The 26,619-nt window shown below is 46.3% G+C and overlaps 3 protein-coding genes across 3 annotated transcripts in view; all 3 read right to left on the bottom strand.

Annotated features, from left to right (window-relative positions):
- Positions 1-1,240: 1,240 nt before the first annotated feature.
- LOC103535344 (protein B4) lies at positions 1,241-2,575 on the bottom strand. The gene is made up of 5 exons (XM_030458200.1): positions 2,560-2,575; positions 2,077-2,360; positions 1,866-1,998; positions 1,727-1,785; positions 1,241-1,632 (listed from the first exon to the last, which is right to left on the bottom strand). Exons 1-5 carry the CDS (start codon positions 2,573-2,575, stop codon positions 1,279-1,281), a joined length of 846 nt encoding a protein of 281 aa, XP_030314060.1. The 3' UTR covers positions 1,241-1,278.
- A 2,279-nt stretch (positions 2,576-4,854) lies between these two features.
- Positions 4,855-7,695, bottom strand: RHO (rhodopsin). The gene is made up of 5 exons (XM_008501365.1): positions 7,226-7,695; positions 6,171-6,339; positions 5,893-6,058; positions 5,372-5,611; positions 4,855-4,987 (listed from the first exon to the last, which is right to left on the bottom strand). Exons 1-5 carry the CDS (start codon positions 7,584-7,586, stop codon positions 4,868-4,870), a joined length of 1,056 nt encoding a protein of 351 aa, XP_008499587.1. The 5' UTR covers positions 7,587-7,695; the 3' UTR covers positions 4,855-4,867.
- Positions 7,696-11,425: 3,730 nt separating this feature from the next.
- Positions 11,426-26,619, bottom strand: part of IFT122 (intraflagellar transport 122) — a 28,572-nt gene continuing 13,378 nt past the window's right edge. The window contains exons 18-30 of the mRNA XM_030458313.1: positions 25,840-26,001; positions 22,610-22,776; positions 21,748-21,919; positions 20,623-20,725; positions 19,029-19,169; positions 17,934-18,031; positions 16,994-17,094; positions 15,862-16,027; positions 14,784-14,895; positions 14,218-14,346; positions 13,308-13,384; positions 12,567-12,731; positions 11,426-11,872 (exon numbers count right to left, since the gene is read on the bottom strand). Of these exons, the coding sequence (XP_030314173.1) occupies positions 11,783-11,872; positions 12,567-12,731; positions 13,308-13,384; positions 14,218-14,346; positions 14,784-14,895; positions 15,862-16,027; positions 16,994-17,094; positions 17,934-18,031; positions 19,029-19,169; positions 20,623-20,725; positions 21,748-21,919; positions 22,610-22,776; positions 25,840-26,001 (1,683 nt within the window). The 3' untranslated portion in view covers positions 11,426-11,782. The remainder of the gene's footprint in view (positions 11,873-12,566; positions 12,732-13,307; positions 13,385-14,217; positions 14,347-14,783; positions 14,896-15,861; positions 16,028-16,993; positions 17,095-17,933; positions 18,032-19,028; positions 19,170-20,622; positions 20,726-21,747; positions 21,920-22,609; positions 22,777-25,839; positions 26,002-26,619) is intronic.

Genomic DNA, 26,619 nt, shown 5'->3' with positions numbered 1-26,619 from the left:
ACGCCCGTGGGTGTGCACAGCAAGCTTTGCCTGTACAAGAGGCACTATGCTGGGGGTGGGCAGCTCAGATGAAGACCACCCTGCCCTCTGCCAGGTGCCACCAGCCCACAGAACACTGCTTGCTCCAGCCTGTGCTTTGCTTTGCTCTGCTCCAACACCACCATCCCTCCTTGAAGCTTGTGGCTTCAGCCATAGCCTGGGGATCTTAATAACCATGGCATTGCTAAATCCTCTGTCTTCCACTGCCCACCAGCAAAAACTGCTTTTTCCAGGCAACAGAGGGAATTTATTTTCCCACTAGAAAGTTGAGGCTTAGTAAAGCCATTAAATGGTTTGGCCTCTCTCAAAGCAAAAGTGCCTCATGTTTTACACTGGGTGCCTGCCAGCTGCTGCCTGGTCCTGTTATGGGATACTTCCATGCCAGCAAGCAGTGCTTTATGAGGTTAACCATCACCAAAGGGTCAGGTGAGCTCTGCTCAGCAATTACTGCAGCATCCCCCACCCCATTCCTAGGGGACAGGAGTTTTGGCTCCATTAAAGATGCATCAACATGATCAAGACTTAAAGTTTAAAGATAAGTTAGTTTGCTCAGCTCTTGCTTAAGCCCCAAAGCAAGGCCAGGAGTCTTGGAGGGCATTGGCAAGGCCAGCTGAAGATTAGCAAAATCCTCTTTAGGAAGAGAGTTTTACTTCCACTTATTTTCTGCCCAGGAGGCCCGTAACCCTTTGCATTATCAGGCTGACCTTCAGACAGGCTCTGTTCTGTGCATATCAAGAGAAAGCCATTTCAGGCAATTAAATGAAAGTGTTCATATGTTGAACCACAGGTGCTAGCAAGACAGGTTTAGAGACGGGCAGTATGCCACTGATATGTAACAAGAGCACCAGCAATACTGCAAGTCCACAGAAAACACCCCAGATCATTTTTTTGAGCCTTAAAAAACACTTCCATCTTCCTCTTACCCAGGCAGGTCCCCCAGTGCTGGGGGGCCTTGCCCATGGCACATAGCTGGTCCTGCTGCCCCAGCACTGCTGTAATCCTAGATCAGACAGGCATTAGCACAAGGGCAGGACACATACAGGGACAGGAGTGCAGGGGCACAGACCTACCAGGGCAGCAGGCACACCATGTCATGAGAAGAGTGAAGCAGCTTTATTAACAGCAGGTGAACAGAGTTAAAACCAGTCCTGGGGACTAAAAAAAAACATTGCAGATCCCAAGGGCTAGGTCCCAGCAGGAAGTAGGGCTGGGGGCTGCCTAGGGGGTCTTCCTGGGGTCTTATGGGGTCTTCCTGCTCCCTGACGCTCCCTTCCGCAGCCCAGCCTTCCCCTGGCCTGCTCCTGGGGCTGTCTGGGGCTTCTTTGCCTTGCCTTGACCCCCCTCAGCCTTGGGTGCATCTTGCTGTGCCCCCTTAGGTGCCTTCCCTTTGCTTTTTCCCACAGGTGCCTTTTGGGGTACCTTCACCCCAGCACCCATGGGGTTGTCACCATCACCACTGCCCTGTCCTGCATCCTTGGCAGGCAGAGCAGCAGAGAGCCCTGCATGGTTTTTGTCAGGGGCTCGGGGGTGGCTGGCAGCCTTGGGGGCCTTTGCTCCATCACCCCTGGGCTTCGCTGCAGCTGGCGGCTGCACCTGGAAGGGAAAGAGCACCTCAGGCTCTGCCATGGCACAGGCCAGGCTGCCACTATGCCACGGGCCACCCCGCCTCACCATGGGCCCTACTCACATCTGTGGGCTTTGCCCTCGGCTTCTGCTTTGTTTCTGTTGGCTTCCCCTTTGCAGTGCCTATGGGAGAAGGGACAGTGGATGAGCCCAGGCAGGAGCCTCTCCCAGGACTGGGCAGTCTGTGGCACCGCCACCTTTACCTTGCTGCTGCGTGCCCACCGCAGGGACCCGGGGGGCCTTGGTTTTCTCTTTCCGTCCTGGCTCCAGCGCCGGTTCTCCATCAGGATCTGCCTGGCTTGCCAGCTGCTTGTGCCGCAGCTTCTCAGGGGCCAACTGGGGAGAGGGACAGGTGGGTGTGAGGGCAGGCAGCTCCCCAGCCCCATGGCTCCATGTCCAGCATCCCCTACTCACCTTGAAGCGTCCGGTGGCCCCCATGGCAGAGGAGTTGTGGGGCCGCACCAGGTCCCCACGGCTCAGCCCCTTGCTCAGCGCCCGCTTCAGCAGGTACTTGAGACGGACAGGGTCCACCGTGGGGTACTTGCCCAGGATGAACTTCTTGATGGCGATGACTGAGGCACCCTTCTTCTGGTCCTGGGCCCGCAGTGCCTCGATGACCATTTGCAGGGTGGGGGGGTGTGGGGGCCGCCGGACCCGGGACAGCAGACCCCGGAGCTGGGCTGTGCTCACAGCTTGGGCTGCTGGGGAAGACAGAGGCACCTGCTGGGACCAAGGCCAGACCCAAGGTGCTCACTCCCCCAAGGCCTGCAAAGCTCCCCAGAAGCCAAGTAGCCACCACCCTGCTCATTCCTGCAGCCTCACAGGGACTGTAGCCACCATAGCCTGAGCAGAGGCCCCCAGCCCAAAGGACCTACAGCACCCAGCAAACCCCCTTACCCAGACGAGGTTCCATCACAGCACACACACTCCTGAGCACACCAGCCAAAAGACCCAGGCCCAGCTCTGCTCACAGGCTCAGCTCTCTTCCAGCTAATTTATCTGATTAGCAACCAAACTGCAGGGTCTGGTTGGCAGCTGCTAATTGCTGTGGTTGCCACCCCAGTAGGAGCAGGTGTCTGGGAAGCTGAGTGCTCTTTGACAAAGCTTTGCAGGGCGCTGGAGGGAAAAGGAGCACATCTGAGCAGACAGGGTGCTTGTGGGGTGATGGGAAAGGCACCTCCCTGGTGTTGGGGTGCTGGGTTGGTGGCTTGCTGTAGGACAGAAGGAGACAGCCTGCAGGGATCCATGCCCAGTGTGCAGGTGTGGTGTGCTAGCTCCCTTCTCCTGGGACAGCCCCACTGGGAAGCAGGAGGCTGCACTGCCCAGGGAGTCTGGTAAACAGGCTGCTCTCTTGGCCTGAAAAGGCAGGAATGACCCTCTGCAAAATCCCAGCTGTGTGCTTGTGAGCAGGACCTCACGCTTGCCTCTGCCCACTGAATCCTGCCACGCTCAGGACTCCCACCCCCTCTGTGTTTCCTCCATGCCAGCTCCTGGCACAGCAGCCTCTCTACACCAAGGACAGACAACATCGTGCCATGGGCCAGTTGTAGCTTTGGCCACCTGGAGTCCCTGAGGCATCCAGTGCTGTGTCAAAACTGAGTCCTACTGTGATCCAGTGGACACACAGGATGTTCTGTACTGCCTGGGCTTGGAGGCTGGGCAAGCCCAAACCCTTGCTTGCTCCTGCCATCACCAGCAGCAGGGCTGGGCATTGTTTGGGCCACAGCCAACGTGTGTTGGGGCTGGTGCCAAGCACCGCAGGGCTTCCATGGAGCACAGTCACACGGACAGCAAATAAACACCAAATCCTTCCTCCTCTTCCCTCCAAAAACAGCTCCCAGATTTGAAGTACATGAATCAGACATCAGCCTAAACACTGAATTATTCATAAACCTCTAATCTTTAGATTTCACTGAATATGCAGAAGTATCGATAAAAAAAAATAATGAGAGAATTGTACTTGCAAATTGCTCTTTATTAAAGGTTTAACTTGTGTGGCTTCTATATGTTCCCTATTAGACCTTGCAAAGCTGCATAGGATTAGAAATCAGAGAGGATAATAATGTGCAAAAATAGTTTCAAATGTTGATAACACTGAACAGCGAGAAAAACATCTTATTTGTATAAATGAGCTAAAAATAAAAATGAAGAACACTGCTACAATTGCAACATGCCATCTTGTAGTGCTTAAAACATATGTCGACATCTCTGAGCCATATGCTCCCATGTCTTGCCTGCTACAGTGTGGAGGGGAGCTCGGTGATGCACCAACCCATCCTCCAGCACCGGCCCAAACCTCCTACTTGGCTGCAGCTGAACCAGGGGTGAGCAGGAGGACTGGGAGGTGTTTCAGGCCACAGCCTCGGGGCACCTGAAGGTGCTGAAAGATGAACGGTGGGACCACGGGGAAGGGTGCTGAGGGGATGTCGAGCAAGGCTACAAACACCATGCAGATGTTGCTGTGCCAGGTGCCTGCAGCACTGAGCCCTCATGAGCACATCAACTGCAGCCACACTGAGCTGGACTGTGCCGTGCCATGCTGTGCCGTGCCATGCTGTGCCGTGCCATGCTGCCAGGCACCCTGCATGCCCCTGCCTTCCTCTGCAGCCATCAACTCTGTGTCAGGGTCCTATGAGCACCAGTGCCCTATCCCACCCTGTTCCCCTGAGGGCTTATGGTGCTTCCCAGGGCTTCCCACACGCAGGAGTGGGGCAGGGCTGGAGCCAGGAGGACCCAGCAGGGCTGGGGGCACCTCACAGCAGCCAGGCTGGCCCCAGGCAGCTGAAGCATGGCCAGGCCCGGTGACCAGGGCCTCCATCTCCAGCAGCAGGGGCAGGAGGTGTCCCCAGCACTGGGGCAGAGGCAGGATGGACCCCAGTACCTGCTGGGCTGCCCAGGTGGGGTGACGGAAGTGAGAGCACCTCTGCCATGGGCTGGGGGCTCAGCACGGGGCCTCAGGCATGGGGGTCTGTGCTTGGAGCAGGGATGAGCTCGCAGCAAGTCAACAGAAAAGCACGGATTTACACCAGTTGAGGAGCTAAGCCTTTGCATTTTAATTACAAAACGTGTGTACACATTTCCAGCCTTATTGCCAGGGTTCCTAGTGCCAGGAGAGAGGAGCCTGCTGCGCGGGGCCGTGGGCGGCAGTGGGGCTCGGTTCCTGCTCCCGGGGCAATGCACCCCAAGCACCGGCTGCTCCGGTGGCCTACGCGGGAGAGACCTGGCTGGTGGAGACGGAGGAGCTCTCTGTCTTGCCAGCAGATGTGTCCTCATCACCCAGTGGGTTCTTGCCACAGCAGAGGGTCGTGATCATGCAGTTACGGAACTGGAAGAGAGGGAAGCCCAGGGGTGAAGCGGGCAGGAGCTGAGCAGAGCTGCTGGGAACCCCTCACCTCTGCAGTACAGGAGGCACCATCCTGGTGGGGTCTCCTTCCCTGTTGCCCACCCTGCCTGCCACTCTGGCTGGGGCTGATGCAGCCCCAGCTCTTCCACAGACTCAGTGCCTGCATCATTTCAGGTAGGATGGGCTTGTATTCACACAATTTATGCAACACCAAGGATGAGCTGTACAATTGTCAGAACAAGATCACTTAGAAACAAACTCCCCTCCCAACCCACTGGTACCTTGAGGTATCATAACTGTCTGCAAGCTGCTGCAAAACAAAACACAGCACAAAAGAAGGAGATTGCCAGGCAGCCTGCCAGTTACCTGTTTGTTCATGACGATGTAAATCACAGGGTTGTAGATAGCAGAGCTCTTGGCAAAGAATGCAGGGATGGTCATGAAGATGGGCCCAAAGTCTGACCCCTGGTTGGTGAAGATGTAGAAAGCAACACTGGCATAGGGCACCCAGCAGATCAGGAAGGCAATGACCATGATGATGACCATGCGGGTCACTTCTTTCTCTGCCTTCTGGGTGGTGGCAGACTCTTGCTGTTGAGCAGCAGCCTGTGGGCAGAAGGGAATGGAAATGTGATGGAGCTGGGGAGGGCTGCACTGACCCAGCTCCAGCTGCAGGATGGACCCCAGCATCTGCTGGGCTGCACCCCGTGGGGTCAGGGCTTGGGCTAGCTGAGCTGCATGTCTGAAGTTTGCTGTTTCCCCCTTCATGGAGTGCCAGCCTGGCCCTGGGAACTCCTTTTGTCACCATCCTGAAACTTGGTGTGAGCCCCTACCCAGCCCTGGGAACGAGCATGGCCCTCAGCCCACCACTGCTGGCAGGTACCCACCTCCTTGACAGTGCAGACCAGGTTCCCATAGCAGAAGAAAATGACAGTCAGTGGGATCATGAAGTGAACCACAAACATGTAGATGACAAAAGACTCATTGTTGACCTCTGGCTTCAGAGTGTAGTAGTCAATCCCACACGAGCACTGCATGCCCTCGGGAATGTACCTGTGGGCAAGCCAGGCAGGTCAGCACCCTGCAGAGCTGACTGGTGGGAAGCCACAGCCAAGCCACTGCCAGCCAGGATCCCAGCTCCAGCAGAGCAGAGCATCCTCCCTACCTGGACCAGCCAAAGAGCGGGGGGGCCGCACAGGCCAAGGCCATGGCCCAGGAGAAGGCAACACCCATGATGGCGTGGGGCTCCCCAAAGCGGAAGTTGCTCATGGGCTTGCAGACCACTACGTATCTTTCAATAGCCAGGACAACCAGCGACCAGAGAGCAATTTCACCTGCACCAGGGACAGAGAGGGAGGGGGACACAAGGACTTTGAGCATCAGGAGGAAAAAATTGCACTGACACCAGCATGGAGCCTCCTCAGACTGCAGTTCTTGAGGAAGACGCCTGTCAGACAGAGAAATAAACCAAGCACAAGTGCAGAGGCAGCAGGAAGGTATGAAAAGACACCTCCTCACTGTGGTGCTGACCCACACTAACCACTCTGTGGTCAATGGCTGCATCCTGCCCTTCATCCAGGACAGCACCTGCACCTACAATCCTATGGACCCACTCTTGGAGGAAGTGGGTGCCCAGAATCCCAGGATTTGCCCTTGCTACTCTCAGCTTCCCAGAAAACACGTGCCACAAGGACCAAACCAGTGAAACAGCTGCCTGTGGCTGAAGGCTGAGATGAGCAGAGGAGGGAATTTTTAAACACGATTTTTATTTAACATCTGTTTCAGTCCAAACCTGGCTGGCATGGGAAGGAGATCCAGCTTTGCTACCCTGCACCACCATGCACCACATTAGAGTCAGTGTCAGACTCAGCCCCACGACAGGAGGAACAAATTTGTCATCTCTCAAGTCAGAAAGCAAGCCAAGAAGATGTGCAAATCCAACAACAGCAAAATCTGCTACTGGTTGCTTTCATTGCTGCACTGCTGTTCTCAGGATACTGAGCAGGTGGCTACCAAAACAGGGTGAAAAAACATAGTGTCATTTGTCACTTTCTTCACCTACCACCCTGAAACACTGCAATTGCCCTGGCCCACAGCAAGAGCAGACCAAGGCCCTTCCAGATGCCATATTTCTCAAAGATCATCTGGGCGTCCTCCCTCCCCCTCCTAAAATCTGCAGCAATTCCTTGCAGAAGATTTTTGAACATTTGGAAAACTTACCACCCAGTGTAGCAAAGAACCCCTCGATGTAGCATCCTGTTACTCCAAAGACAAAGTACCCATTCATCGAGGTGTACATGGTGGTTGTGAAGCCTCCGAGGACCATGAAGAGGTTGGCGACCGCCAGGTTCAGTAGGATGTAGTTCAGAGGCGTCCGGAGCTTCTTGTGCTGGATGGTGACGTAGAGTGTGAGGAAGTTGATGGGGAAGCCAAGCAGGATCAGCATGAACATGTAGGCAGCCAGTGCTGAGAACTTCCAGGGGTCAGCCAGGTAGTACTGGGGGTACTCGAAGGGGCTCCGCACCACCCCTGTCTTGTTGGACATGGGCACGTAGAAGTCTTGTCCTTCTGTGCCGTTCATGGCTATGGTTTGTGAGGTGCTTTTTCCTCTGACTCAGAGGTGGTCTTGTGAGCCTGGGGGGATCACTTCTCCTGCCACCTCTCAGCCTTCACCGTCACCCTGAGGAGAAGTGGCCACGCTCACCTCCACAGGGTACCCCTTATAAAGTGCCCCTTGGGGTAAGCTCCAGGCACTGGTGTCAGCATGACCAGGGCTTACAGAATTATTAATCATAATCATCCAGGGCTAATTGGCTTTCCTGGGTAGGTATTAATGTGACACCTGTTTCTGGACCATGCTGTCGTTGTTGGAGACCATGGCTCATGGTCGTATAAAAGAGGTATCTCTGCACCACACCTTTCACTGGAGGGGCCCCACACCAGGCAGCAGCTGCCCTTGCACATCTGTGATCTCCAGGGACCCACAGTCTGGGGTGGACCCTGCATCCATGGCAGTCTCAGCACCCCACAATCCAGAGCTGTCCATCCATAGCTCATATTGCTGCTCTCCCCCACTCAAAGGCACCCTGTCCAACCCTATGGACATTCAGGGGTGCACTGCCCATCCATGTGAAATGCCTCAGTTTTCCCAGAGAGGTACTGGATGGGATGTGTTACCACTGAGTTGCCAGGCAGAGGCAGAGAGTGCCAAGAAGGACACACAGAAATTCTGCTCCTGCCCGTGCTTTCTCAAGGCTCCTAGTCCGGGTTTTTGGCACTGGCCAACAAACAGAAGCTCCTCTTCATCCCCCGCTAACAGGAGAGGTTTGCAGTTCAGAACGCTGCTGCTGCAGAGGGTGGCTGGGGAGGTTTGAACACCACAGTGGAAGACCCTGCTGGCAGGTTTCCAGTTGTATCATTTGGGTTTGGTTTGGGTCATGACAATTGCATTGGTACTGCCCAATAAGTAACAGTCCACCTATCCGGGACAGGCACCATTCTGCACTAGTGCTGAGAGGCTGCTGGACAAGGGCCCTGACAGCTGAGGCCAACACTCTATATGGTTGGCAGACATCTTTGGCTTCCCTAAAACCTTGTAGAATCTTCAAATTCCAAAGGGGAAACCACCACTGGAGCCTCCTATGTCCTCTGTGTCCTCTCTGCCTCCTCACTCAATTATGCTTGAAATGCTTTGTGCAAGCCAGCAACTGAGTCAGACAGTACCTTCTCTTAATTCTTCAGAGGGGTTGAGCCAACACGTTCTGTTGTGCCCCTTGGCAGGAGACCAAGACCTGAGCACCTCTCCTCACTGTGGCCATGGGCTGAGTTGAGTGGTTGGTGCAGCAGAGGACTGGGGAACCAAGTGCCATTGAGCACAGGAGGATGTGCCAGAGCAGCTGGAGCTCACAGGCACAAGATGGACAGAAGTTCATGTCCTCTTGGCCTCTCTTCAGCCCTGGCCTGGTTTTTACCAGCATTCCCCATGGGTTTGTTTAGCACATGCAAAAAGTTTAAAGACAAAAAACCTAAAGCTCCATGCTCCTGTTAAAGAAACCAATCTGGAAAACTGTCCCTCTCCCCTAAGTGGAGAAGGCTTACAGGAGCCAAAGTACTGGCACCATGGGCAAAGGAGGCACAATCACCCCAGACAGTCCCAAAGGTCTTCCTCACATTAGGGTGAGAAGGTGATGCCTTCACACACTCTGCTCCCACACTAGGTCCCCCTCAATTAACTCATGTTACCAAGGCCCCGGGCAGTGACACTATCTAACTGCAAATGCAGCTGTTCACACTTGTACCTGGGCATACAAAAAGGATTAAAGATTTATTTTCCCAAAATACAAATATGCCACCTTAAGCTCTGATGCAATAAGCCATTGCTGAGCTCAGCAGCTCTTGCTGCCCAGGGCTTAGGGCCTGGCGTGTGTCACCACTGGGGTACAGGAAGCAGTGATGGGGCAGATGGAAGAAAGCTGTTGGTCAAACACTAACAACAGCTTCAGACAAAAGCACCATGGTGAGACTTTCTTGTACGTCCAAAGACGCATGATTATGGAATTTCCTGTGAGTTTCTATGGCATGGGGCAGTCTGGAATTAGAACAATATATGAGATGTTTCAAGTGTGTTTTTGCCTGGAAAAGTTAAATACACTTTTCAAACCTAGGCTGTATTCACAATTGTTTAAAAAAAGGAAAAAACTTCCTTGCTACATCCACGTGGTCTGTGTCATGGCAAGCCCCATTTATTATTTCCATAATTCTTCATTCCCACCAGCTCTGCAAAGCCCGCTCAGTTCTGGGAGAATGAGCTGAATTCCATGCTGGCTCCCATCTCAAACAGCATTGTTTATCCATGTCGGTTGCAAAGTCTTCATTGCAAACAGTGACAGATGAGTCAAAAAAGCAGACAAGTAGCAATTAGAACAGAATGTTTCTGAAGTGGTGAATTAAGCAAACTTGGTGAGGAACGACTGAGGGGCTTGGAAACCCTGCAGTGCCATTGCAGAGGGTCACTCTCAAGAGGAACTCAGGCAGACACTGAGACATCCCAAGTGCCCAATGCAAAGTGCTGTTTACATGGTAGGCACTTTACCAGCACCCAGCAGCCTCAGCCAGTAGCTGCAGAAAGGAAAGCAGAACATCGTTTCCCACTCACATCAAAAGGAGGCTGTAACAGATGGGATGTCACAACAACAACAGAGCTCATGGTAACATGGGCACAATTTACACTGGATTGAAATCAAGAGACCTTGTCACTTCCCAGTTGAAACCCAGCCCAGCTGGCTACCCATGCAAATTTTCTTGCTGCTGGAGAATTCCTTGGTGACTGTCCTGAAGAGATTCAGCTACCTGCAGCATGATGGTGAGCAGGATCTGGCTGGGATAGAGTTAACTTGCCTCACAGCAGTCATGTAGTCCTGTGTTTTGGCTCTGTGTCCAAATCAGAATCAGTAACACAGACACAGCTCAGTAGTGCTCCCATAGCTCTGGGATTTCCTTTTCTCAGCTGTCTCATCAGCAATAGGCCAGAGGTGGGCAAGAAGGAGGGAGGGAACAGAGCTGGGACAGCTGGCCAAAGGGGTATTCCACACCAGATGAAGATCTGCTCAGAAACAGAAGCTTAGGGAAAGAAGGAAGAAAGGAGGATGCTGTGTTTGTGGTGTTTGCCTTCCCGTTCCTCATGCCAATGCCCTGCTCCCCAGGAAGCCAGCTGGACATCCGCCTGCCACTGGGAAGCAGTCAATAAACTGCTTTGCTCTGCTCACCTGCACAGCTCTGCTCCAGTTATTGCACTGTCTGTATCACCACCCATCAGCTTCTTTCTTTTGCTCTTCTGCAGGGACTCTCTAAGTCCTGCAGGGAATCAGGAGTGAGCACACTACTGCACAGGGACCAGCTGCTGCCTGGGGCTGACACACTGCGTTTGGCCAAATAGCAAAACCACTAAAATTCCCTCCCTCATGGCAAACCACCATCTGACTGAGCCCCCAGCTGCTCTGGTGATCCTGCCCAGCACCCTGACCTCTTTACAGGTGTGCAGTGTGCTCAGCTCAGCACCCCAGGCCAGGGGTGTTCCGTCCATTAGTGGCAAACAGGCTGATGCTGCCAGGAGTACCCACAGGGCAGCAGGCAGTGCAGGTGCTCGTGTCTGGGCAGCCTGGTTAAACACACACTGCTGTGCACAGCCTGGAACTTTGGATTTTCACAAGGGTGGATTCTACACAGATTAAAAACTTCACCCCTTCCCTCCAGTGAGTTTGGCTGTGAGTGATGGTCCCTGAAGCCACACTCAGTGTAACTTGAAGTCATACTTTAAGAACTGTCAACTCTTGTGCTGTTTTGTCTACACAGAATAGGAAGAAAAAAAATACAAGCTCAGAAGAACCAGGATCATGTCAAATTCCATGACAAAGAGTAGTGAAAACCAGACCCGTTTATTTGAAGATCTATCAATAATGGGTACATACTAAGTTCCAACAGGAGTTGGAGTAGAAATAACAATTACTTCAAAGATGAATGTGACCCCAGAAACCCCTAGAAACATGCCAGTAAAACCCTGTGGCACCACAGCTGGCTGCCTGGAAATGTAGAGGAAGTTCACAAACAACAGATATTTTAATTTTAAAAAAATAGGTATATTTCTTCAACTCAGTTCCACTTCTATGTACAAACTGGAACTAGATGACAACTAAATTATTTGGAAAACTGTGAATCTAAGAAGTGTCCTGGCCAAGCCAAGGGGGAAGTCTGTCAGTTGAAGTATAAGACTGTTTTTCTTCATTGGTTTGAGTCATCTATTCTCCGTCGACAGAATGGGCAACAATTATGCTGGAGTATGAGAAGCTCATAGTCTTCTGTGTGAAACATCTGTTAATCAGGAACAGATTTAGGGACAAGTTAGCCTGTGACTTGCTCAAAGAAAACTCAAGCTGGGCTCAAGGGTTTCTCTATGGCACAGACATGCAGTTACATTCCAACAGAACTGTTCCTCTTAATTTCCAACTGCTTGAGAGCACCATACCCTGGAATACAGCAGCAAGCATATCAGAGACCACTGCCAATGCTACTGAAGAGACACAAACCCAGTCATTACTTTGCAGAAGGAAGGACAAAAATAAGCAAATACAACTGAAGTCCAGTATTTCAAAAATATTCTGAGGGGGAAGGAGAGGGGGAGGGACTGAACCACAAGCTAATATGCTTACTGACTGATTTTCCCTGATAGGTCAGGCTGAAAGTCAGAGAGACAGAGCAAAATGAAATAAATACAAATCAGCATTTGTTGTTAAGCCAAGGTTTGCTCAAGAGGATCTGCCTTGCTGTCAGCACAACTTCTCAAATTCAGCTACCTCAAAGTTTTCAGAAGGCAGCTGTGCCTCTGTGGATCACACAGCCCTGCCTTTGGTTTTCATTGCCTTCTCTGCCTCTGCATCATTCAGGAATTCCTGAATTGAATACCTTTTTTTAAAGTATGAGGTTCCAATGACTAGAATTTTTTCGGCCGCAGGGTTCTCCATAGGGTTTTTGGGGGGGTTTTTAGACCCATCCATGAAAGCACTACCTGAAAACATGAGGGGCAGATGGTAATGGAGGCATCTGGCAGGAGGGAGCGGTAGTACTGCCAGCGCAAGGGCTTGGGCCAGCGTCTGATCAGGACATCCCTCCGGCTCATGGACAGGAGAACAGCACGATTCACCACCACTGGAACAAATTCTAAGCCTCCTTGCTGCAGGGGAGCAAGTTGAGAAAGAATCACTGTTACCAGCTGCAAAGGCCTTCAAGGTTTAATAAGCTCTTGTAAGAGGCAAAGTGTCAGTTTTATCGATACCTTCAGCAACAGCAGCACCCAGCCACATCTCTAACTTGGTTTCAGTGAACTTCCATTGTTCATTTTAACACAACTCCTTGTAAATAACACCCACACACAGAGTTTGTATTAAAATCTCACTAATGACTGGTTTAGGTATACTGACTAGACTGAGAAAATACCCTGGGGGACAGCCCAACTATATCATTTTATGATGATAAAACCCAGTTCCAGGAATGTTAACTTTAAGATCTTTGTTGTATTGTGGGTTTTTTTGTGTGTGGTGGTTTCAGGGGTTCTTTGGGGTTAGGTTTTTTTAAAGTGGTAAATCCATTTCCCTCTCAAGTTCCACCCCTCTCTTTAAGGCCCTTCCTTTGTATCTCGCTTGTGGTAGTCCTTGTAACACATTCACCAGAAGAGCAGCTTGGATTAGAAGTTTGTAGTTTTTACTGTTGGTAGGTAGAAAGAACTGGAAGATGCAGGTAAGGCTCTTACCTCAAAGCTTAGCTTTGCTGTAAAGGGATCATCTTCAATGATATCTGTATTGTCATCAAGCCTCAAAGTCTGTGCATCTAGATGTGTTTCTTATGGAAAAAAGTGTTCCTGTAGAATTAGCTGCCCTCACAGTAGCTGGCACTCACAGGATAAACATGGAGCATGCCAGCAGGACAGGTACCCTTGATGCTGCAGAGGGTCAGGGTGCTCCCACAGGCTGCAGTGCTGGGTTCTTATGGGGAGCACTAGAGAAAGGCTTGCTGTGATTCACAGCTACCAGGGAATGGCAAACCTGACCACAACCCAGCATGACCTCATCTGCCTTCTTTCCCTCTTTGCCCCTTCTGACCAACAACAAAAAGCAAATGAAGCAACCTAAGTAAATCACATTTGCAGCAGCTTTAGACCCAGATTGTGTTTTCTTGTGTGTTCCTTTACACACAATGTTACATGGCCCCCAAATCAACTGGGAGTTTGGGATGTCAAAGCATTACAACCCAGATTCCAGCAGGAATAGTTAGGAAGAAAGTCCATGCTGGTTGCCCTTGGCTAAGAGAAGGCAGCCTCTGAAGCAAGCTAGTTACTTAAAGTTAATAACACACTTCATAGTCTCCCCATTCTTTACAAAAGGCAGTTTAAACAGAAGAGGAAAAGTGTAGCATTCCATTGTCAAAAAAAAAATAATTTGCATGACTAGAAACAAATTTTCCTCATTGAATAGCTTAATGAAAATATTAGGTTCAGTTAAAACACCACTTTCGTTGTTAAACTTGAAAAGGAAACACAATGGAATTGTACTCACATCAGTCACATGAATAAAGAAAATATTAAACCTAAGAGGGGAGAAATTTTTCAAAATTGTTGCTTTTTTTTCCTAAGGACTGGAAATCAATTTTAATCAAAAGGATACGGTCACTCATCATCTCTTGCCACTTATTCTCTTTTTTATTTGATCTTGGAGCTTCAAGATCAATCAGAGCTACAGCTTCTTCATCTGTGATGCCATCTTCCAGATAGAACTCGACTAGATGCAGCACTTCTAAAGGGGTGTGAGAAGGAAAGAGCATTTGGCCTGCAAAACTCAGCAAATGCCTCTGAGAGGATATTGTGCCCCTTAAAAAATGAACAATCTGACTTCTACAGTGTGCTGTTTGGCCCATGTGTTCTCATAAAGCACCTTAGATAAAGCAATCCCAGAACCCCTCAACCCCTCACAGATTGCATTTGTGTTAATGAAACACTTTATACATTCAGTGTCTGGTAACAAAGCAATGCCCTGCTGCTGCTGCTACCTTGCAATGAAACCCTGGGACAAGAGGCAGCCACTCAGTGAATGCTAACATGAAAAGGAAATATTTGTTTGTCCAAACAACACTGTGGAGAGAGGAAATGAAGTACTGACCTACTGCTCTGTTCAGTTAACATTTATCTGCTTTGGCTGTGAAAAGCACAACCCAGTGTGGTACTGTAACCCACCGTAGGAGGAAGCGGAGAAGACAAAAGGCTGCCTGCAGTTAATGCAGACGTTCCCCAAGTTATTTAGCAGAGGGTTGTTGGTAGAGCACCTGTAACACAAGGGCACAAGCTCCTGCAAAGACACATACAAAGCACAGTAATCGTAGACAGATCAGCACATCCTCAGCTCTTTGTTTTCAATTAAGTATGGGCTCCCTGGGTTTACACCACTGACATTACATCAGCACTAATCTGGAGAAATACTGCTGTGAAATCAGATCCTTCAACATCTGAAAATGCTTTCCCCTTTTAATAAAATGGCAGTTTTCACATTAAAATAGCTGTCTTCACCATTCTAAGAATTAGATTTTCACCTTGCCTTTGCAGTAACAGAAGCAGAATTCTGCATCGAACACAGAGTGGTAAAATATTTCGAAGAGATGGCTACTGAAGCAAAGTTTCTTGCTCTAAGGGTTGGTCAAACTCAAGTTCTCCAATTAATCCACCTCTCTTCAAAAGCAGTTATTTTAGGCAGTTCTTAAGATTGTGCTTCCATTATTTCAGGTGCCCAGGTGCATGTTCACTTGCACAATACAATTTATTTTTAGTGAGTATTCCATGAGACATGGCTTTATAGAACACTACACAAAGTCAGACCTCAGTTAAAGAAGAGAAGGCGTTAAAATAAGACTCAAGGAAGGCAGGTCATTCAAGGGATAGGGGGAGGAGGGAAGGAGTGCTAGCAGTGGGACAAAAGAAAGTGACCTCCAGCTGCAGAGAGAGACAGACTGTGGAGTAATTGCATGTGGATCAGAGAAAAAGGCTTGAAAGAATTAACAGGCAGAGAGGAAGGCAGAGGCAAGACAGGAGAGGGTGGATGGAAGCTGCCTGTAAAGAAAGGACTGACTTTAATTTGTTCTTGGGAACAAAAGAAGTCTGACCTGAAGAATAACAATAAAAGGACCGTGTTTCCAGCAGCAATGTAATTACATGACAGAGTTATGCATAATGTATTTCAGATTCTTTTGTGCATACAGCAACTCAGATTCTTGGGTCAGGCCAAATATTAATGATTAACACGGAACACGTTACAGCTCACCTCGCTGTCATGGAATGGCTTGGATCGGATCGTCAGGCTGCCCAGCTCGATTGATTTCTGGAACCTGGCTGGGATCTGCAGTCCCTGCAACTTGTCATAGGCATGACGAGCCAGTTTATATGCACCAAGAGCTTTACTCTGTTTTGCCAGGGCAAATAATGTTTTGCTATAATTTAATTAAGGAAGAAAAATACATATGGCATTTAGGGAGAAATGCAATACTCTTTCTAATCAAGAGAATTTGTGCTATGAAGCATATCCAACACCAGCACTTTAAACAGGCTTTAACAAAAGAAATCAACTCCATTTAAAAACAAGTGTGAAAGGACTATCAAAATGTCTGTGGGCCATTATTGGCAAGGTCAGGAACTGACCCTATACAAACATTGCTTTGGTTAAATGTTCTGAATCCCTGTACCAAATTTGGATGCATCTTCCTCCTGACAAAAAAAAAAAAAAAAAAAAAAAAAAAAAAATCTTACACCACCAGCAGCCCACTGACAGCAACTAAATACAGCTAATCTGACCAGAAAAAAAGCCTGTACTCTGGGTCACTGACCAAGGTTGCCTTTGCCTTTCATTGGTGTATAACAACAACTGCTGTTTAGAAAGCAGTTTATGAAGCACTCTATAAAGATGCAACAGGCACTAAAAAAAGCTGTGCAAACATTAGCCTGACAGACACTACACAGCAACACCATCCTCCTGTGAAGGAAAAGCTCCTGGTTTCCCCTCTCCTGCCTAGGTTCAGTCTACATGCAAAAACACTGTCAAGATTCAGAGCCAACACCCTGTTGCAGTGACTGCTATCCTAGAACTTGCTTCCTGACAAAGGTGATAAACCAGGTTTGGTGGGTGGTTTTCAGAATGACAAGATAGTTATTTGTACAGCTCTACAACACTAGTAAAAAAAAAAAAAAAAAGAATTAAACATTCAGTGGTTTGAAGATGCTGATTATTTCCTTAGGGAGAAAAGTCAGCTTAGTCTAACTACAACCAACAGCTGAAACTGAAGATATCCAAGACAACCCACAGGAGATCTCTGCATTGTGAATCAACATCAATAATCAAATATTACTTTAAAGTATCTCACAAGATTATTTCTGGATTTTGAACTGTATTGAAAGGATACACTTTTGAGATCCCCAAAGGAGTCTCCTTTGTTAAGCTGTGAAGCAGGAACCTGGAAATATTGAAGAGGGTTTCGGGCAAGTGGGAACTGAAAGGCTCCTCCTGCAGTATTAAAAACAGACATGGATTTCTAAGCTGGAAAACCAAGAGCTCAGACCTCTGAGCAACACAGCACCAGGCATCTCAAAGATGAAGAAACTGCTTCTTTCACACAGCTGTAAAAAGAAGAGGTGCTGACAGAATATAGCAAGCAGATTTTGCATGTCTTTACCACTGAGGCTCGTGGTTTTTACGTGCAGAGACAAAGAGATCCATGTAGCTCAAACAGAATCTTTACCAGACTCTGAGGGCAGCCTGGTCATAGCACATAGCCTTCTTTTGGGCAAGAGGACAGATCAAAGCTTCTCAAACATCTGACAACAGATGCTTTAACCAACAGTGGCAGCAACATTACTATAACTGCTGGAAGTAGCAGGAGTTCCTCACTCATGACTGCCTATCACACACACACCACAAGTGACACATGTACCCTGGGGAATAATCCCTCAGCCAGAGTGCCTTCTTCTGTTCAATCTTGCTTTCCCTAGATTAAAAGAAAAGATGACTGTAGCCTGTGTAGGACCAGAGGGTCAGGTCACTGTGGAACCAAACTATATAACCAGAAGAAAAGGGCTGGGGGTGGGAAGTCAGTCACAGTCCTATCTTCTGCTCATACTGAGACAAGAACAGATCTGCTAAAACTGCACTGCAGCTGTTAGGAACTAAGATAAGGAAAGTTCTTGTACAGTACAGCAGAAGGTTGTATAATAAAACAAAGTTACTATACAGTATCACTAATCTACACTCTAACTGCCTGAAGAGTTATTAATTATTCCCCATTATTTCTGGACTTCCAAAAGAAAAATGCTCAGAAAACAAACACAACTTCTGAAGTATCTTACAGTGTATCTGTGAATGGAGTGATAGACATGGTAAACTTCTGCCAAATGCTGGAAGTGATGAAACTTCTGTAACATTTCAGTCTTCTGTTCTTCATTCTCTGCGGGAGGCAAAAGTTTCAGTGGAAGTTTCCAAGATGAGTCTGTGAGACTCAGCTGGAAGAAAGCAGCATGTTATGACTTCAGCTCCAGCATTTCCAACAGAGATGTGCTCAGGTGTGTCCCACCTACCCATGCAAACCACACAATATACAGACTTGCCATCTTTCTGAGAAAATTTCTGGTTCAAATCAAGCATGATAAAACACAAGAGTTGGGGCAATGGTTTAACTTAGCTATATCTTAGTTAGAGGCAGAAAACAGTAGGTATGCATCACTAGAAAACTCATCCTTAACTTCAGAGTTTACAAATAAAATGAATTTTGAAATATTTGTTTGATAAATACTAAATATACTATTAATTGGAAAAGACTGCATCTCTATAAAGTAACTGAGGGCTATCAGGTCAGCTTTATCATGCATCAGCTGAATTAAAAAAAACCCCAAAAGGCAAAAGGCAGTATTAGCAATCTTTTGTATTAATTATTACTAAATTGCACCAATTAAACTACTGGCTACACCTCTCTGACAGTGAAATACATTCTAAGGACAAGATGGCTAATGAATGACCAGTTTTATCTCTATTGGCAGAAACAATTTATAAAGTACCTCTCCAATCTATGTTCAAATACTAGATGTATCTTACCCTCCAAGATAATTCTTTTCTTCACTAGCACTTAAACCCTCCAGTCACTTCCCTAGTCCAAGTGTGCTGTGGGAAGGTCCATGAGGACACATGGTCCCAGGAGGCACAATGTTGATTCTAGTCAGATTTCAAAAGGAGGCCTGTGCGTGCTGATGTTGCTGGTTTGCTTATTTACTTTAAATAAGCACATGGGAAAAAAAGGGGGACTACAAAAATAGCACAAGCCAGAGTTACCCACAGCACTAAAAACAAAACCACAAAGAGTGAAGCAGATGCAGCAATGCTATCACAATTCAGTAATTGTCTACATGCATAGGAAGGTAACAAATACAAACTTCCTTTCAGTTCCTTACCTTGGGCTATATCTAAACACTGCATGGAAAGCATCCAGTAATAATAGGCTGCATCATTAAACCTGCTTTCAGCCACAGCATTGTGTGTTAGCTGCTCCAGCACTCTCACAGCTTCACTCTGCCTGCCAGCCTTGTGAAACGCTGCAGAGAAAGGCAAAACAAAGAGGATTTTACAGTGCGATTATATCAATTAACTGAAATTAATGTTTTTAAATTAAGAACAGTCTATTCAGCCAGTATCAAACAGCCTATCCGGGGCAGGATAAAAAGGATTACACACTGGTATTTTTCTTCTTGAAAGCAGCGACACTAATAGAACATGAGAAGCATCTGTAGGCATTTTGTGGCTTTTGCACTGTCTCAGCAGCCCTTGAGCTCACAGATTTTGTACAGCTCTGGCTGGGTTTTCTTTATATATAGAAAAGAAATCTTTTGATGAGGAGATCTCAACACAAACAATGGCAATCTCCAAACACTGCAAGACACAACTTCAATCAAAACTACAGTAAATAAATGGTGCTTGAGATTTTGAAGGACAACAATATTTCCTGTGTCTTTCTACTGTCTATTAACAGCTTGTCTTTATTTGATGCTCAGGATAAAGCAAGATCCTGAATTCTCACTTGGTAAACACATACTGGCAAACAGAGTCTTCATACAGGATAATGGGGATGGGGGGAGACCAACCCCAAAGGGAGTCCCCCTGCCTCAGCCAGCTCAGACACAACCAAACTCTCAGAGCCACTTCAGGGCACTGCGATTTGCTGACTCCCAGCAGCACAGAGCTCTGTGGCACAAAGAAGGAACAATGCAGCTCCATCCACAGAGCACAACCCACCAAACCCCCTAAAACCAGGTGCTGCAAGGCTTGGTGCTGACAGCACCTTGTGGAGACAGATCACACCTGGCATGCCACCAGCTTGGCCCTTCACAGCTACAGCCTTGGATCTGAGCTGGCTCCAGAAGCAGCAGCTGCCACTGCCACATGGAGCTGCACCTGAGGAAAGGAACTCAACTAAAAACGTGCTGGCTCCACATGCAGCAGCCTCAACCTCTCCTTGTCCCTGCAACGGTTTGGGAATTAAATTTTGAAGCTTGTGTACATGATGGAAGGTTGACAGCTCTCCTGAAAGGCAATTTTTATGTGACTAACAAAAATAAATGAAAATTCTTAAAGGAACAGGAAAATTTTACTTGTACAAACAGAAGGAAAAAGTGTTTCCCACTCAGGATAATAAGGCAAATGCCACTTTTTCCATTCTACTGTGATAAAATGTCAATTAATAAAATAATTTTCAATTCAGATTATATGCCAAATACTGTTGCTACTTGCCACAATAAGATAAGCTAATGTGATGGAAAACCTGGACCTGTATTTAGATGCCATAATTTTTGAGAATCCATCACATTTTCTTATAAAATAAGGAGAGTCCCCAATACTTCAAGATCAGTATGAAAACACAGATTCTAGTTGGTTTTGAATCCCACTGATAAGCAACTGCCCAGGACAGAGACTGCAGAGTTTGGAAAAAGAAGTTTGAAAAAGCATGGAGTAAATGTTGTGTGAGCAGTGATCTGTCAGGGACATTCTTACCTTTCTGAGCCTCTTCAAATCTATCATTCTCTGCCAGCCACTGAGCATAAGGAACATAGACATCATCTTTGAATTCAGGATGCTTCTCACTCAAAGCAAATGCCTAAGGTAAATTAAAAAATCATGTTTAGAAGACTGCATGGTTCAAACAGTTAAAAGGCTTAGAATATTCCACAGGGCCAATCCCTTAGCTTTAAGTAAATTCACAATAAAAATATATAAATGGAATAAAGAGTGTAATCCATATTTTCTCCAGTATGAAATTAATGTATTTCAAAATAAAAAGCAACCAACAACAAAAGAAGAGAAGCTAAGCATAGTAACAATCTGGTTATTGAAAGAAGGAATTGTGAAAGCTATTATCTAGGAAATTTAGCATATTTCACAGCAAGAGACAAAAATATTATTATTACTGAATACATCTTCTAGAGAAATTGAAGTAAATATATATAAATGCAGTTTAGAAAGAATTAAGTCTGCAATCTTCCAAAGCACCCATGTAAGTGGGGGAAGTGGGTGTCCACTGCAGCAGCGCTTTGAAAAAGCTCCTATCAAAACCTTAATGTGAAGAAACAAGAACAAAATTAACAATGACCCCAAGGTGAAGTGGGTGGTACTGGCAGACCCATGTTTTTATGGGAAAGCCCAGTGAAGTCAGAACTTGACCTCGTCAGAAGCATAAATCCGGTTCTAGAGCTGGGCCTGCCCTAATCCAGCACACATTCACCAGATCTATGTTACGTGTATAGTATTTTCACTCAGGTATGTCCAAATAACAAATCCTACCATTCAAAACAGAATTTGCCATGATTTAAATGCTGTTTATTCTTTCTGACAGACTAGAAGCATCCCCTGGATTACAGTAGGAAGTGGGCAGCTATAATTCAACAAAGGTGCTCAGAAATAAGGCCAAGAAATTAAATATACCAACAAACCAAAACCAGCCAAAACCACAAAACCCCAAACAAACCAAAACCACCACCAAGCAAACCCTGAGCATACAGAATCCTCCCTCCCCACCCCTCTCTTCATGACAGCTGGGGTTAGCCAGGCATTTATCTCCCTTTCTTGCACCCAGAGACAGTGAGAAGTGGTTTTAAACAAAGAAATCAAGGGCACACTTACTTCTTCCCAGCGATGAGTCTCCACATGGAGATGGACCAATGCTTCCAGGTCACCAATCTTCATGTAGGTTTCTGCTGCATAGCCAGGGTTATCAAGTTTCTTAAAATAGAAGGCACACTTTGACAAAGGCTCACGCTCAGCTTTATCCAGTTTCCGAGCAATTTCAATTAGCCTGGAGCCAGTAAAGAGAAGCCAGATGTTTCAAGTTTCACCTTGCTGTTTTGCCTTCTGTCTAATTATTGTAGTAAGTTCACTTCTTATCAGTTATTACTTCATAAATATCATCATAGTACTATTTAAAGTCTTCAATTCCTAATTCCTTTTTGCCACATAGCAAAACTGAGACAAGGGAAGGCTGAGTGTCCTGTCCAAGATCTTACAGCAACTCTGCAAACAAACCAAAGTGTCACCTATTGCAAATCAAGGAGAATCACACCAATGACAGAAGGAGCTCCGTAATTTTTAAGGACCTGTGCTCCAGCTGTCTTCTCTACCCACTTAGATTATTATACTCAGCAGCTTAAAACAACAGAAACTGGCTCTCATATCTAAACACTGCTGTGATGATTACTCTAAGTTTAAGCATGCATGTTTTAAAAGACAGTCTCATACTAGGAATGAACACATTCATTCTCTTTACTGTTGGAATGCATTTGTTTTTACGTATTTATGTCCCTACCCTCTAAATGTACGTAACTTTTAAAAGATTCTTAGTTGTAGATGTGCTTCAAATACTCAATTTGATACTAAAAAAAAAGCACATATCAAACAAGCTTTGTCTTATTTTAAAACTAGGCAGAATGCATAATAAATCATTTGAGATTTCATCATATATTATCTCCAAGATGTAAGTAAAACCTACTTATGAACCCAGCCATGGTCCCCACTGATTTCTATGGCCTTCATGTGCTCTCCTGCAGAGAGGTACATCTCCACTGCTGCCCTTGGCTCATTGATGTTCTTGGCCCAATCTGCTTGCTTTTTTATTAGCATCTTTGTGCCTTTGGGGTCTCCAGATCCCAGAAAATCCTGAAATAGAGCAATACAAAAGGTTGTGTTACCTTCTGGTCACAAACATTGTTACAATCCAAATTATAAAATACAAAAAAGCTTTTTAAGTGAATATTACGAATCCTGTCCTGGTCTGGGCCAGGATAGAGCTGATTTTCTGTCTTGTAATTTTGCTTTCAGCTAAGTGTCTCATAAGTAGCTGCACTTGCTGAAATTAACAGCAGGTTTGTCAGTCAGTATTCCAGTGCTTCTAGGACTGATAACACTCAATGTTTATAGTTATGGCTGGAGAATGGTGTGCAGAGCCAAGGGCACTGCTCAGCTCTGAGGAACATCTTGTGCTGCGGGAAGAAAAAATGAGTGAAGAGGTCACCTGCAAACCCTCCTTTAGGGGAGAGTGCACAAGATAAATGATCAAACGTGACCACACAGAGTATTCCATCCCATACACATCATACTCAGTATAAATTTGAGGGATCACAAAGATCAAACCCTTCCCTTCCTTTTTCACCTCTCCCTGTTTCCTTCGGCATCCTGGGAGATTCCCTCTGTTCCTCTGCCTGTGCTCCTCATCTGTGCCAGCCTGGATCTGTGTGTTCCTGCCTCCAGCTGACCCCAGCATTCCAGCCTGGACTTTCCCAGGACTGCCCTGCAGCCTCAGTGGTGATGTGAGAGTTATTGGGGGAAAAGAGGAAGGAACCTAGTATTGTTTATTCTGTATATTTGTATATATTTAATAATTTTTTCCTTTCTATCATTACTGTTTCATTGAAGTTGTGTAGTTTAGTTCCCAACCCATCAATCTCTCTCCCTTATTCTTTCTCCTTTCTTTATCAGGGAGGGGAGGGTAATAGAGAGAATCTGTTACAGGGTTATTGCTTGCTCAGCATTAAACCCTGGCAATCCTAAGGAGATAAATACTGCATATGGAGCAACATGAACTGATCCACCCTTCAACAACCAACCATCATGGCCCAGTGCCTGGTAGGAAACAAGGACAATTCTCCCATTTAAAGTTTTCAATTAAAAAAAAAAAGTAAAAAAGGAGGTCCTGGGAGAGCCAGGAGAAGAATGATACAGATGCTTTGGAGATGATAACTATGCCCTCACTTCATCTCTTGGAAAGCTTGCTCTCTGTTTAGTCTCTTTAAGTGGATACAAATCATGATTTTTCCTTGCTTTTCAGGAACAATGCAGTACTAATCCCAAAAACTGCAACAGATCAATTCCAAGTTTTTGATTTTTTTTTTCCAAGTCAAGAAGATCTGGTTTCATTCTCAAAGATTAGGCACCCCCAACCCATGCTACGTTAACAGTAGTATAGCCACTTAACCAAGGTAGCATCATGATGCCCAACCACAACTTGGTTAAAGGCTGAAATTTGGTTTCCTGCAGAGACATTTGGCAAATATAATACAAAATACCAAAGAGGTTCTTTTATAAGGATGGAATGACAGATGCTCAGGAGTGAGAGTGACTCCAAACTACTGGTTGGACTCTGCAAGGAATGCATACACCAAGCCTGGCTGCTGTGATGATGACCATTTTGGAAATATTTCTAATAGTTTGTTCAGCTTCTTCTGCCAATACCAAAGCACTGGCACCATATGGCTCACATCTGTTGAAATCAGTTGCCAGGACAAAAAAAAAAAAAAAAGTACTTCAGCACCAGAAGATGGATTAGGGGCAATTTTCTCTGTTAAACAGAACAGGCTACTGTCCATTACAACAGCTTCTATCAGATGAAAAATCTGAATATATTAGAAAAGGACAGGTGAAAGGAGAGGGGGGGAAAATACTTTAATCTCTGTGCTTCTGATTGAGCTTTAAAAAAATCAAAACAAAAAACAGAAAAAAAAGAAGAAAAACATCACAAAAAGCACCTACACAAGAGAGCTGCTCCTCTGCCCAAGTTCATCAGTTTCTCTGAGGCAGCTAGCTGACAGGTACAGACTGTGCTCATCTCTAGGTCAGGCTTTGACTGAGCTCCACATAGGATTTTGCTCTATCAATACCCACAACACATCCCTGATCCCAGTGAATAACTTCAGAGCTGTAATGACAACCCTTGACTTCGAAAAACGGAGGCAAATGAATCAAGTTGAGCAGTATCTTTGACACAACTTGGTTTTCAGCTTGAGACACCAAATAAGCCCCAAATATAAAGCTCAGTTTCTCACAGCATATAGAGGTTTTTGTGAGTTCTCAGGGTGCTGTGATCTGGTCCTGTGATAACAAAGCTACCACCGGATATCAAAGGACATCCTGCCCTCTGCCTCCAGCCTGCACCTCTGGCCAGGGCTAATCAAAGTCAAGCACAATAAATCAGGCTCTGTAAGGGCCCCTTTGTGTAATTCTGGCAGCATTAAAACAACAACAAAATCAACATCAAAACACCTCACCTCCCACACGTATCTTTCCTTAGAAAAATAACTGGCCAACAAGGGAGTTTTACATATGCTTCCATGTATTGTGCATCCCCTGCAGAAGAAACTTCCTTCATGTGCTGGGAGTACCTTCCATTTCCTCTGCATGGAGTTACTCTCAAGGACAGGAGACACAAGAGCTTTTGCTGGCTGCTAGTTAAATATAGATATGACTAAGGCCAAGAATTAAAATATTCTTATGAGGACTTATGGGAAAATATTCATCTATGAATTACATTTATGTTCAAGAGCAGCCAAAACACTGAAGCTAACAAAGACTCATCAGCCAAAAATAGTGGAAGTCAGACTTACATCAGCAAAGCCCCAAAGTATTTATACAAAGCTCGTGGAAGAAAATGATCTCTCTGTAGCACAGTTCGTGGAATCTATGCTAAAACAGTTTATATGCATGTCATGGAAAAGCCTTTGTCTGGTATTGGGCATTTAAGGCTCCAGTGAGTGATGAATGAGACTGAACAGTGCATGCGTTCTCAGGGATTTTGATAAGAAAACACCATAGAAGACTTAAAAGCCAAGTAATGTTCTCTTATCACCATATAAAACCTGCACTTTTTAGAACTACACTCAAATTATTCTACATGGAAACAGTTATATTAATATCTCTGCATTTATATACTCAGTAACAATCTGTTACCTTTGCATAGTCAAACATACGTAAATCAGAGTACATCTCCAGAGCTAGGTTTTCATGTCCACTCTTTTTGTACAGCCTTGCTGCCTCGTGGAATTTTCCCTGGTAGGCATAAACATCTGCTAGAAACAGATCATTGTTGCTCTCTCCATGCTTCTTCCGCTCCTGGAAAAAAACCCAGAGAGAGAGAGATACAGGAAATCTAAATTATGAGGACTTAGGTGAGAAACGGCCATCAAAGAATTAGATTTTCAGGCTTAATATTAACTGTTACTAAAAACCTGTAACAAGATATGATAATTATGCCTCTCCTACATTTCTGGTGAATCTATAACTAAAGGATTAAATTCCTTCTTAATTAAAATTAGAAAGAGTAAAATTAAATGTCACTATACAAACCAAAGTGATGAAAAATCCCTCCTCTTGGTTTCACACAGGAAAATTAACACATGCTATCATTATGCTATGCTAGTTTAAAAAAAGGCATCTGATGAGCTCCTTATTTTCTCTGGTAGAAACTCACTGGCATATAATTTGGCTAAGTTAACAATATGTGTGTGTGGGCTGACAAACATGAAAATAATTGGTAGCAATAAGCAGATCCAAGAGGTATGGTAACCTGCCTCTGAATAAAGCCAGCACCATCTCAGATCATGTCCCCACAGGCAGGAGCTCCTGGTTTCAGGAGCACACAGACTCAGCTCTCTGCTGCCAAAGGAGACTCAGCCCTCACTCCTCTGGGTGACACTTCCCAACTAGGCTGACACTGCACTGGTGTTGAAA

This window comes from Calypte anna, chromosome 12, assembly GCF_003957555.1.
Source record: "Calypte anna isolate BGI_N300 chromosome 12, bCalAnn1_v1.p, whole genome shotgun sequence".
NCBI lineage: Eukaryota > Metazoa > Chordata > Aves > Apodiformes > Trochilidae > Calypte > Calypte anna.
Note: the sequence above shows the minus strand (reverse complement) of the source record. Positions and strands in the feature narration are given on the sequence as shown.

What these genes read in the sequence shown, in the direction of transcription:
- LOC103535344 (XM_030458200.1), bottom strand. An exon ending in GGGCCACCGGACGCTTCAAG is followed by an intron (nt 1,999 to 2,076) that starts GTGAGTAGGGGA and finishes CCCTCTCCCCAG; the next exon opens with TTGGCCCCTGAGAAGCTGCG. An exon ending in CGAGGGCAAAGCCCACAGAT is followed by an intron (nt 1,633 to 1,726) that starts GTGAGTAGGGCC and finishes TTTCCCTTCCAG; the next exon opens with GTGCAGCCGCCAGCTGCAGC.
- RHO (XM_008501365.1), bottom strand. Translation starts at nt 7,586, where the DNA reads ATGAACGGCACAGAAGGACAAGACTTCTACGTGCCCATGTCCAACAAG. An exon ending in GTTCTTTGCTACACTGGGTG is followed by an intron (nt 6,340 to 7,225) that starts GTAAGTTTTCCA and finishes TCCCTGGTGCAG; the next exon opens with GTGAAATTGCTCTCTGGTCG. An exon ending in CCGCTCTTTGGCTGGTCCAG is followed by an intron (nt 6,059 to 6,170) that starts GTAGGGAGGATG and finishes GCTTGCCCACAG; the next exon opens with GTACATTCCCGAGGGCATGC.